General features: G+C 51.9%; 4 protein-coding genes across 4 annotated transcripts; 3 read left to right on the forward strand and 1 right to left on the reverse strand.

Annotated features, from left to right (window-relative positions):
- Positions 1-1,401: 1,401 nt before the first annotated feature.
- On the reverse strand, positions 1,402-3,076 carry KVR01_007994 (uncharacterized protein; the record flags this gene model as incomplete). The annotated part of the gene is made up of 3 exons (XM_044791018.1): positions 1,402-1,909; positions 2,007-2,917; positions 2,975-3,076. The coding sequence occupies 3 exons, from the start codon at positions 3,074-3,076 to the stop codon at positions 1,402-1,404; spliced, it is 1,521 nt and encodes a 506-aa protein (XP_044642972.1).
- A 2,098-nt stretch (positions 3,077-5,174) lies between these two features.
- On the forward strand, positions 5,175-5,857 carry KVR01_008107 (uncharacterized protein; the record flags this gene model as incomplete). Its single annotated transcript, XM_044792081.1, has 1 exon — positions 5,175-5,857. Exon 1 carries the CDS (start codon positions 5,198-5,200, stop codon positions 5,855-5,857), a length of 660 nt encoding a protein of 219 aa, XP_044643085.1. The 5' UTR covers positions 5,175-5,197.
- Positions 5,858-7,174: 1,317 nt separating this feature from the next.
- Positions 7,175-9,395, forward strand: KVR01_008144 (uncharacterized protein). The gene is made up of 5 exons (XM_044790828.1): positions 7,175-7,496; positions 7,589-8,476; positions 8,536-8,722; positions 8,778-8,893; positions 8,946-9,395. Exons 1-5 carry the CDS (start codon positions 7,297-7,299, stop codon positions 9,184-9,186), a joined length of 1,632 nt encoding a protein of 543 aa, XP_044643122.1. The 5' UTR covers positions 7,175-7,296; the 3' UTR covers positions 9,187-9,395.
- Positions 9,396-10,980: 1,585 nt separating this feature from the next.
- On the forward strand, positions 10,981-12,559 carry KVR01_007968 (uncharacterized protein; the record flags this gene model as incomplete). The annotated part of the gene is made up of 2 exons (XM_044781820.1): positions 10,981-12,093; positions 12,152-12,559. The coding sequence occupies 2 exons, from the start codon at positions 10,981-10,983 to the stop codon at positions 12,557-12,559; spliced, it is 1,521 nt and encodes a 506-aa protein (XP_044642946.1).
- Between the last annotated feature and the right edge of the window lie 56 nt (positions 12,560-12,615).

A 12,615-nucleotide genomic window follows, 5' to 3' on the forward strand; every position in this document is an offset into this window, starting at 1 on the left:
GCGCGCCTTGTGCCATGTCGTGAGGCGGTTTTAGCAGACACGCTATAGGCTAGTGTAGGAATGAAACAAAAGACAACTCCATCGGATCCGACTGGGACATCACAAATCAGATGTTTTCGAAGATAAGCAAGACCCACGGCACTGCAGCCAGTATCGTATGTCGTTGGAGACGGTTGAACTTCGGTAGCACGTCATTCCTGTTGGCAACGGCATGTGCCATTGTAGTCGCCCGTTTCATGACATTCGGTAGCCCCAAGTTGCTAATATGCATTTCGTTTTGCTGACTTATTAGAGCACAGCTTGAACTAAATTCTTTTCTGCTCTTTTTCTCTCTTTTTTTTTTGTTCGCAATCTAGTTGGCGCGATTGGTAGATACCAGTGGCCCTGCGTTGCCTCTGGGTTATCACATGCCAGTGGTGTCGAGCTGGCTAGGTATCTCGTGTAACTTTCCTGCCGACTACGGAGCAAACTAACATGTAAATCATCGAGAAGCATCTACTAGCCACAGAGAAAGATGTCACGCTGATAGGGAATTGGTAGGCGACAGGAAGGAAAGGCCTTCCACACTACACTCCAAACACCGCACAAGTCGAAGGTAGCTAAGATTTTCCGAACATCGAGTACACAATTGACCTCCAAACAGTCCTGAGCGTTTAACACTGTATGGAGGCTCCACATACACATGCATTTTATATGTATGGGGATTAAAAACGAAACCACTTGACCTCAAAACCCGCAAGTTTTGATAGGTGCACTCATCGCCAAGGAGAACGAACCCAAAGGCGCTGGGTGGTGAGTGACATTTGCAGGTCACGGATCAGCCGAGTCTTCGATGCCAGTGAAGTTCACAGCAGCGTGTCAACACTTGGGGTAGAATCCCGGGGCAGAATAATACTTAGATGTGCTTTTGCTTTTGTAAACTGCATTTGTTGTTATGAAAATATGTGGCGAAGTGGCGTTCGGCACCATCAGCACATGTGCATGTAATATAAGTATTACCAAGGTACCTAGTCAGAACAAAAATAGACGATCGGGTGCATCCGATGGTGCATGTTACGCCGAGCGGCTACGTCCGAACCAACAACGGTCCTAGCCAGTTGGTCCTTGACCATATGCTGTTCTGGTAGCTGCATGGCAAAACCTTTAACACCCGTCGATTAAACCAGCACCACCATCTGCGGATAATGCCCTCCATGATTTCTCCCTGAGGGTAGTTGTATACATAGACCACCGTATTGCACGCACACCTGGGCACGGAAGCAAATGCACGACGGCGGGTCTTTTTGTTCTTCGGTCCCGGAGAGTCGTGGTTCTTTCATTGTGTCTAATTACAACAGCACGTGTATAAGAAGGACCCCATTTGTCCCATATGCACCGAGTTACATATATTGCATCGCATCATCAGTTTTCTCGGGGGGTTTTCGAAATCTTGAAACCACCCGGAATCCTTGACTGGAAGATGCCTTCCGGGTCGTACTTCGCCGCCGCCGCCCTAATGAGTGCCACATTTTGCGCGCCATAACCAGCAAGAGGATCCTGCGTATTGTGAGCGTAGTTGAGATACTTCCAGTCGACATCAGATCCGACCGACTTCGCGAAGTCTTCCACGTTCTTGACCCACTCAGCCATTTTCGCACGTCCAAACTCTTCCTGTTCGGCGCCGTTGACAGCCAGGGTTGCGAGCCATAGCACCGCGTTATCAGTGATCCTGTCAAGGCCGAGAACGTTCCCGCCACGGTCTGTTCCATGCTTTGCGAATATCGTAGGGAGCGGTTGGAACATGCACTGGGTGATGAAATCGCCGTCGGGTGACTGGGCGAGCATATCTTTCACCAGCTGTGCGTGCGTTGATACCGCGTGCTCGAGGACGCGTCGGTCGTTCTTGAAAGAGAGTGTGAACCAAATATCACTGTTTGGTGAGCTGTCAGCATAATCTGTCTGCCTTGACTCTAACGAGGACGGGAACCCGCGTTTGCGAACAAAACCCCCCGCAGCCATTAACTCACATGTAGCCAGCTGGTTGTTCCAATTCGTGGGTGAGGTCGGAAATATTTGTCACCCTCATCGTAGAGCTTAGGTTTCCAGGAATGGCGAGGTACTTGTCGAATGACGGTCCAGCCACGACCCCGTCGGTGTTTTCATACGCAGCGATGACAATCGTGTCCTTAAGTGCCGGCTGGTATGACCAGAATATAATGCTGGAGCTCGCCTGGTCATTCTCCACATTATCCACAAAGGCAACCATGGAATCCAGGAGGTCATCGCTAGCCGTGGTGTTATATGTGACAGCGCCTCCCCACAATTGGGAGGACTCGAATGCCATCATATCGAACCTAGTGACAATTCCAAAGTTCGAGCCGCCACCTTTCAACACCTTGAACAAGTCAGGGAAAGTGTCGCTGGTGACGTACAGGACCTCGCCAGTGTAAGTCACCACCTCGTAGCCCACAACATTGTCACAAACCATGCCTTTCTTCGCGGAGTAGAAAGAGTTACCGCCGCCGAGGATGAGCCCAGCCACGCCGACAGTTCCCGCCCGACCCCCGGGAACTGTTACTCCAAGAGGGTCGAGAGTTTGATAAACCTGTAACCAACGGCTGCCTGGCTGTACAGACGCGGTGGCATTTATCGGGTGGTAGGTCGTGGCGTTCATGTTGCCGAGGTCGATGGTGACGCCATCTCGAATATTGTTGGCGCCGGCCCAGGTTGTGTGCCCGCCGCCTCTCACAGCGATACCGCACTGGGGGTCGGCGAGAAGCGTAGTAAGAGATTGAGATACTTCTTGCGTATTACCGGGCTGGACAATGCACCACGGGGTCAACTGTGCGGCCACCGACCAGTACGACCGTGTGCGCTCGTCGTACGTGATAGACTCCGGATAGGATACTGCGAGGCCCTGGTCGGATAGAGCACGACACTGTGGTTATTCATTAGCTCGACTCGGATTTTCCCACGGCTGGAAGCATTCACTCACGCAGGCAGATGCTGGGGACGCGTCAAGTCGATGTTGGACCGAATTGGAGAAGTCCAGCAGCGCTGAAGCAGCGACCAGCCCCGCAGTTGCTTCCGGCTTCATTTTGATGCAGAGTCGTCCTTTTGATGAGGCGGGATAGTCTCAAGTGCTATCGAATTAAGCTAAGAACGTTGTGGTAGAGGTTGAACAGGTTGAAAAGTTGGGGCCAGTCGTGAGATGGAAAATTATGCCAATCGGCCAGGGGTGTGGCTGATGACAGGATATCAATGATTTCTCTGTGCCTGACAGCTGCCCTTGCTACCCTAGTAGCTCTGGACCCATTACAAAGCAGACTATATCGCTCCTTTTCGTCCAGAGCCTCACATCCATATCGCATCGCGGCAGACAACAACAACTAGGGTCGAACAGAGACTCTGAAAATCCACCGCTAATTCTCTCGTTCGTTGCTAGTACGGCAAAAAGCCTCGGTGCTTTGTGTCCAGTGGTCCACACTTGCGTAGTGCTCACCAAGATGTTGTTGAGGTGGAGATTCAAACGCTTGTAGCTCCACTATGGATGGGGATCAGTGCGCCTTAAACGGGTGCGATCAGCCAGACTTTACCATTGCCCCGGATTTCTCCGTAGGCAGCAGGGCACCACGTGCGGTGTGGTCATACAGAACCATTTGGCCGCCTTCAGTCCCCCATGGAAACACCGGATTGTCGACGAGGAGTACCTCCAGCAGGCTGTAATCTAATATGCCGTGAAGGGGCTTGATGGGAATGTGCCATGCCTCACAATCCTCGTGCACAAGGGGGCCAGAGCATGTTGGTAGGTATGTAAGACCCACCATGCGTAGTCTTTCACCAACACTCCAACATTAAGACGAGTCAGTGCCATGTGCAGCAACCACTTGCCAGATTCGAGTCTGTCCCTAACACGATTTGGTCGTCTGCAGTTGTCTCGGTTCCGTCTGAAATGCGTCGCCTCTTTCCACAGCTCATCCTGAGGACCATGTTCTCCACGAATGGCATCGTGACTGTTATTCCTGCATCTGAACGCTATGCCGTCGACTTCTCATCCCAGGCGGCAAGGGTTAATAGAGACCTACTGGATCATTGCCGTTGGGGATATCTTGGCGCTTATGTCTGTGGCCCACCCAGAAGCTTGACATGACAATAGGCAACCATCAAAAGAGGTTCCAACTTGAGGCTGTCAAGTTGGGCTCCCGAAGTATTAGTTATATTTCAACAATGTGACCATTTCAAATTCCAACCTTTTTTTACGTCCTGTAACGTAGGTTATCCACTGGTGTACACGAGCACTGGCATTTTCCAGACCATGTCCGTTGCTAGTTACACTGGCAGTGTTCCTAGGTATGTATCAGGTCCTTAGCCTTCGAATGCCTAGGTAGTTAATCATTGGCACACAAGTACTAGTAACCCATCTACGCAGGGGGGTTCCCGACTAGAGTTGGTGGCATGCATGCATGGAGTTACCTCTCGAGCGAAATTGGTGCTGTATTTCGGCGAGACATGTCCGTTCAACTATCTCGTTGCGTCCACTTCGCTTTGGCTAACCTATATTTTGACTTCAGTTGACCCTCATACGCTCCATATACCAGATTGGCGAAACTCACTCTGCACACCTCTGAATTCCATGGTCAGTAAATCAAGGTGTTCCTCTTATTCGGCATGTCTTGCCCAAACACGTGATGATATGTTGATGCCCACAACTTGAAACTTGGAAATGAAGAAAACGGGGATACATAAAGTAATTAAGTAGGCTTACTATCGACTGCGTCGTAGGGGTATGGCTGCATTACGTGTTAGCGTGGCTTCACATAATCACGTCTTGACTGAACGTTATGGCCAAATTCTCCCATGTGGATCTTGAACTTTTCGTCAGTGGTCGAGAAACCCCCCGAGCATTAGGGACCAGGGTTAGCTCCAGCGCGCTTATTTCACCGATGCTGCAATCTCGCTGTCTCGGTGCAATATTGCCCCATGAAAGACTTCGGCTGCACATATGGCAGACATTAGCATTACCACTTAAGTTGTTGCTACCGCCCAGCCGTCCTCCAGTCTAATCCTTTGTTTTGTTCTCCTGGCAAGCCAATTAGACTTGTCCATGTCCTCAGCCAACCTACTCAACCCTTAGATCCCTCGGGTGAGAAACGATACACCTTTGACGATGCGGGCACAAAACTTGGCACTGGCCTTGGCGGCCACCACATCCGCCGCCATGGCGGCTTCGAACGAAACCCTGCTCTACCGAAACCCCCTGAACTCGACCTCAGATGTCGCGAGCTGGGTGGCCGAGGGCCCCGTCAACGTCACAGCCGTCGACGGCGCGCTGGAACTGTCTGGAGGAGGCAACATCGACGACTACTTCGTCTTCTGGGCCCCCGAGGTCTTCCCAGACCGCATCCGGATCACCTGGGAGTTCTCGGCCCGCCAGGAGCCGGGCCTGGCCATGTTCTTCTTCGGCGCCGAGTCCGTCGCCGGCGGCAGCATCTTCGACCCAGGCCTGGCCCCACGCAACGGCTCCTACCCGCAGTACCACTCAGGCGACATCCGCGTGCTGCACGCGTCGTACTTTCGTCGGCGCTGGCCTGAAGAGCGCGCGTTCCTCCTCGCCAACCTGCGCAAGTCGCCCGGTTTCAACCTCGTCGCCCAGGGTGCGGACCCGCTACCGCCCGTCGCGGATGCTGCCGGTGCTTTCTACCGAATCACCGTCATCAAGGACCAGCGTGACGTACGGTTCTTGATCAACGACTTGCCTGTCTTTTCATTCCAAGATGACGAGTCCACTGGTCCGGTCATAGGTGGTGGTCGCATTGGATTTCGTGGTATGGCGCCGCTGGTTGCCCGATATCGCAACCTCGAGGTCTGGAAGCTGTAAATCATGGGAACTCACCCTGTATATACCGAGATGTAAAAATTACCCGAAAAGGACGAATTCACCTCAGAGAACATTTTTATGATATTGTTGTGCATTTATTAAGACGCCGCCTTACGGGGCTCATCATCAGCAGCTGAATAAACTGATCGGCTGTGTTACACTGTGATGTTTGGCTTTTTGGTATCCCGTCAGCGTCATCAAATCTATTACGACGCTTCCATCGCGAAAATATTATGTCGGGTCGTTTTTCGGTGCGTAATTTTGGGATAGTTGGCTCTCCCATTTCTCGTCAACACTTCTCTCAAGTATCTCCATGTGTCGAAAAGACCACTGCTCGGTACCGACGACACTCTAGTCCAATCCTGGCTTCTTCACCTTGGAATGGCCACCACTCCAATTCAGAATTGACCGATCACGTGGACACTGATGACTGTGAACAGAATGGATGGTCTAGCCCAATCTTATTCTGAAGCTAAGGAGAGCTTCGGGCGGATACATCCGATAGTTGCTTGGCCAGCCTCGGCATAACTCTTGGTAAGCATCCAGGTCGGGTACTGATTGGTCTACTAACCGAAGTCAATTGAGGGGACTCCGTGTTGGGATGAGAGTCGCGTCACGTCCACAATACGCGTCCTTTCCAGCCACCAAGGCCTGGAACCACGATCTCTGCTGCGGCGATAGAGGATGTCGTCTCGACTGCTGGCTGAAAAGACTAGTTTGCACAGCTGAAGAACTGACATACTACTGCGCGATGAGAGTCGAGACTGTTGCAGAAACATCACCTAAATTACCACAGTTCCTTTGTTGCTGTTGAAATGATAAGACAATTCACACTGTTGGAAGTACGAGAACCAGTAGGTTTGGCCAACGGATGCTTTGGACTAGAACCATTTTGGTTGACGTGCATATCTGGGGATGGCGTTGGTCGCGCTTTTGACTTGACAGTTGAGAGCTAGTCGGATGTCGGGCCACCGGCTTTTATCAACGAGTGTTGGAAGAACTACAAAAGGTTTCTTGCAAAGAAAACAATGTTTCAATGGTGGATAAATCGGCAGCCCTGTCTGCAGGATCTGTAGCCAAGACAGTTAGGACTGTTACCAAGAAAACAAAGTGCGGGGAGCGTTCGTTCCCCAGAACGTTCCCCAACCTGGTGGGATGACTTTTGATCACAAGCGACCCCGAGCAGCTTATCCTGCAGTTGTGGCTGGCTTACCCCCGGTCCAGATGTCACCGTACCTCCCAACACCCGACGGGAGCTGCATCCAGACTGCAGAAGGCAACATGCCACTGCACAATATATAACCCCCAGGCCGACGATTCCAATGCTACCTGGTGGCCTTGCATGATGACTATTCCTATTTCCGCCCCGACATCATCAGATTTGCTCCGCGATCCATAAATTTAACGAAAACAAGTCCACACGCTGGTGTAAGACCAGGATGGAGAAGAACGTGTATGCGAGCGGCGCGCAGAAGGCGGCCGACCACGAGCTGGAGGAGAAGCTTGGCCACACCGCCGTCTTCGAGGCAAAGCAAGCAACAGATGAGGAACATGCTCAAACTCTTCGTCAGGCGTTCAGCCAGAATCGCAGGGCAGTGTTCTGGTCCGTCCTGATTTCATTGTCTATCGTCATGGAAGGGTGAGTTCTCTCCCATCTGCTGATCCCCGGATTCCAGCCGGGGGCAATTACAACGGTCAGCGAGCCTCGTCATTGACACGATGACACCAAAGATACGACACAATTTTGATGGGAAACTTCTTTGCGTACCCCGAATTCCAGAAGAAGTTTGGGAACTGGTATGGCGGCGACATTGGCTGGCAGGTGTCCGGGCCCTGGCAGACTGGCCTGAACATGGGCAGTACAGTGGGCGGGATATTTGGAGGCCTTCTCAACGGCTACTTCGCTTCCAAGTTTGGGTACCGATGGGTCCTCATCATCGCCATGGCATTCCTCAACGCCTTCATCTTCCTGACATTCTTCGCCCCCGGACCCGAGGTGCTCCTCGTCGGACAGATCATGTGCGGTCTCTCCTGGGGCGTGTTCGCCACGCTCAGCCCGGCGTACGCCTCCGAGGTCTGCCCTACAAACCTGCGCGGCTACATGACGACTTATGTCAACCTCTGCTGGGCCATTGGCCAGCTGATTGCGGCAGGCGTCCTGCGCGGATGCCTCAACATCGAGGGCGAGATGGGGTACCGCATCCCCTTTGCGATCCAGTGGCTTTGGCCTACCCCCCTGATGGTGGTCGCCTACTTCGCCCCGGAGTCTCCCTGGTTCCTCGTCCGTAAAGACCGCCTGGAGGAGGCACGCGAGTCTATCCTTCGATTGAGCGGTCCCGAGAAGACGGAGGAGCAGGTCACCGCTCAGCTGGCTATGATGCTGCACACCACTAAGGTCGAGTCCGAGGTTACCAAGGGCACGAGCTATATCGATTGCTTCAAAGGTGTCGACCTGCGCCGCAGCGAGGTTGTCATGGTCGCCTTCGCTGGTCAGATTCTGTCTGGAAGCAGTTTCGCATACACTCCGACATACTTCTTCACGACTGCAGGCATGCCTGTCGCCAAAGCCTTTGAGCTTAGTTTGGGTGCAAAAGGAATGGCATTTATTGGAACTGTTCTGTGAGTGTCTGGCATCACGTTCTCTTCACTTCCAATTGTACTGACTCGGAAATTGCCAGATCTTGGTGGCTCATCTCTTACTGGGGACGCCGTCCCATCTACGTTGTTGGCATGGGTTGTCTTTGCGTTCTCCTGTTAATTATCGGAATTCTGGATGTCTCGGCGGGTGACAACGCTCTTTGGCCGTCGGGGGGTTTGTGTGTCCTCTGGCTCTTTATCTACTCATTGACCATCGGGCCTATTGCTGTAAGTCGCTAACAACTCTGTGGAAATATTTCGAGACGTGCTGACAAGCCTATAGTATAGTATTATATCCGAGACATCCTCTGTCCGACTTCGCCCGCTATCAGTCGTCCTGGCGCGCAACGCATACCAGCTGACTAATATCGTGTCTCAAGTTTTACAAGCATATATGATGTGAGTCATTGAATGCCACTTCCAAAGTCACCATGATCTGATGATGATGTAGGAACCCGACCGAATGGAATCTCCAGGGCCGAACCGGCTTCTTCTGGGGCGCTACCGCCCTCTGCGTTTTTGTTTGGGCATACTTCCGGCTACCCGAGGTGAAAGGCCGTACATACGAAGAGCTGGATCTACTGTTCACGAACAAAGTTCCTGCCCGACAATTCGCCTCCACCCACGTGGATGCGTACACCACCTCGTTCAGTACAGGAGACGAGAAGAGCAGGGTCGAGCAGGTTGCATGATCGCATACCATACGCCGTCCTTTTGATCGTTCTGAACGACTGCTCGGATTTTGACTGGAGATTAACAAGCACTTGGCGGCTTTGTCTAAATTTCTCGACTCTCAGGAGAATTCCCGGGACCTAGGTAGTCTTTGTTGGACTGGATCATTATTTGGAACCCGATTCTCATGATTCTAGTTCCTTAGAACTTAGCGTGGAATCCAAGGTCGTAACACCTATGAATCCTCCTTGAGATGCCAGTAACGGACAATCAACCAGAAAGCTCGGGTCGAGCCGTTTGTATGCTTGAATATGTGCAAGTATTCTACCCGAGAAGAACACCAAATTCGCGGATGAATCCTTGATTTCATTGCCAGCCAGTCTGCTTAGCTGCAGGAAATCGCAAAGGGGTCCGTGATTGATGTTTATGCAATAGGCCGAAAGAAGCTTGGCCTAGTTGACTTCAGGGACTAATGGTATTACCCAGTAATCCCGTTCAGGGAGTCTATGGTGATTAGGGTGGCCCAGCCATGCCCGCTACATCCCTGACAGCTTGGAAGGGTGTTGGAGAATACCGGGTGGATCAGCAGGTGAAGAAATGGAATCAGTCTCGGTACCTATTTCTGCATATATGGGAACTTGTTTTGTTAGAGCTTTTAAAACAAATTGCTCCCATATCAATCCTTGGAAACCTTTTCAATCGCAACACATGATGAATATATCCAGCCAGACTGCGTGGACGCTATATCTCTAGAGGCTGTCACCAGTCATAGCATAGTTACCTATTTATCTGGTTTCGTTTCTATTCTGTATACCGTCCGAGGACATACATGGCGTGTATATACATGCACTTTCATGTTAGCCAGGAAATACTCAATACCTGGGCACGCCCTAGGATCCACGCATCCGAATGGCTCAAGTCATTTCGTGTTGAAATCTTGAGATGATAACGATCGAACCCACTACATACGTACCTAAGTAAGCAGGACATGCAAGTTAGGGTATCGTCTGCAAGTTACACTTCAAAATCCACAGACTTCCTGAGTCACTATCATATGAGAAAGAATGTTGTTACCTAGGTTTAAGTACGTATGAAGTGGTTCAAACAGGGTCCAGATTGTATTAGAATGATGTGGAGTGCAGAGAGGCTCTGGAGGCTCCATGTGTACCTAGGTAACCACTTCATTGGGGGGAACCGACGCATTAAAGGCCCGCAAGAAGTCTTCGACTTGGGTTTGAAACACATATTGTCCCCCAAGGACACGGAAATCTCGTTTTCACCCGAATTCCGTTGATGATACGATATGCCAGCGACTCTGCATATGGCGCGATCTGTCGCTGCGGGCGTGGAATAAACTTCACGATCCATTCGCTGCGAGGGATGCTCCCGAGCTCCTGTTGCGGAGAGCGATAATTCGGCAGGCCAACTGTTTTAGGCCTCATTGCGGAGTTGGGCGCTGGGTTTCTAATCATTCCTCAGCCGCTATACATCCAAAGAGCGTTGGGTGGTGGCACCCCTCCATAACGCAATTCAGTCGTGTAGATGGCGTGCTCTAGCGAGCCGTCACATCGGCGCCGACCGCGGCATTAACTGTGCTCTGACGGTGGGCGACCCTGTCGTTTTGATGGTTCCGTATCTGCCGCGATGATTTAAGAGCAGATCAATTAATCTTGCAAGTTTCAAGAGTTTGTATCGAAAATACAGCCTAGTGAGGTTATCCCAGACACATCCCAGCTGCTCGGCTCAAGGTCTTGGCGTCGTGTATACAACGTTAACAGACGTCTGTTTGCTAGTCTCGTGTCCATAAATCAACCATGGCTCCAATCAAGTCAGTAGCAGTCGTCGGTTCTGGAATCAGCGGGGTTTCTTCAGCAGCCCACCTTCTCCGCCACGGCTTCGAGGTCGTCGTATTCGAGCGATCCAGTGTTACCGGCGGCGTTTGGCACTTCGATCCGCGACCAGATCGGGATCCCGAGTACCCGAGCACAGAGACACTCGACGCCGATCGCACACCCATCGCTGTACGAGACGCCAAGGGAATTCAAGATGCTCAGGACGAGGATGACATCGCACTGCAGCATGCGCCACCGGGGCCTTGCTATGAGCGACTCATGAACAACGTCCCAACAACAATGATGAGGACCACCCTGCTGCAGTGGCCCGAAGGAACTCCGGATCATGTCACTCATCACGAGATCGAGACATACGTGCAGCGTCTGTCACGAGAAACCGGTGCCCACGACGTGACGCTATTTGACACTCGCGTCGAGGAAGCTGTCAAGAACGCGGCGACGGGCAGGTGGGAGGTCCGCACCAAGACCCTCCGCAAGGATGAAGACGGAAAACACTCCTTCCATGAAAGGAGTTGGACGTTCGATGCCGTTGTCGTTGCCGCGGGCCACTACCACGTCCCGCTTATCCCGGAAGTCCCAGGTCTTGCCGAGTGGAAGAGGAAATATCCAGACAGAGTGAGGCACTCGAAGAGCTATCGATACCCACATCACTACAAGGACCAGAATGTCCTGCTCATCGGGGCGGGAGTGTCATCTCTCGACATCGCCAAGGAGCTCGACGGGCTAGCCAACAAGACGTACCAGTCTTCCCGCGGAGGCATATTCGACCTTGACAAGTCCTTGCTGCCGCCTAACTCGGAACGCGTTTCGGGCTTGAAATCATTCAAGCTTGACGAGGGAAAGAGTGTGTCCTCTGGGTCTGAAACACCGGGCGCACCCATCCCAGGCACGGTGCATCTCACCGATGGGCGCGTGCTGCATGACATACACCATGTCATCATTGCCTCGGGCTACCAGACCACATATCCATTTCTCACGGGGCTGGAGTCCGAGGCCATAGATGCTGATGACGCGGACGAGAAGATCATAATCACGGCTGACAAGTGTGTTACACATAATCTTCATAAAGACATAGTCAGTCACCTTGACCACTGTTGAGTCCCGAAATTGTACTAACAAGACACTTCGACAGTTCTACATGCCAGACCCGACACTGACATTCGTCGGTGTGCCATATTACACTTCCACGTTTTCGATGTTTGAGTTCCAAGCCGAAGTCGTTGCGCGCGTCTACAAGGGTCTAGCTACGCTACCTTCGGAGGAAGAAATGCGCCGCGAGTATGCTGCTCGCAAAGAGAAGGGGGGCAAGGGCAAGGCGTTCCACAGCCTGATCCAGAACCAAGTCCCTTATATGGAAGAGATTCTCGCATGGGTGAACGAGGGTGTCGAAGAGAGAGGAATCGAGCCAATGAAGGGAGTTGACGAGGCGTGGTATAGAGGATACGAGGAATTCAAAGAGAAGTCGAGACGGTTAATACCAGTGGACTCTAACCAGATACAGCAGCCCATTGCGAGCAAGTACTATACGTCGGACGAATAGATAGCTAAGACGGGGAGGCTGCATGCCTAGGTATCCTATCTCTAGACCACAAAAAG

The sequence above is a fragment of the Diaporthe batatas genome, assembly GCF_019321695.1.
Source record: "Diaporthe batatas strain CRI 302-4 chromosome Unknown Contig00009, whole genome shotgun sequence".
Classification (NCBI taxonomy): domain Eukaryota; kingdom Fungi; phylum Ascomycota; class Sordariomycetes; order Diaporthales; family Diaporthaceae; genus Diaporthe; species Diaporthe batatas.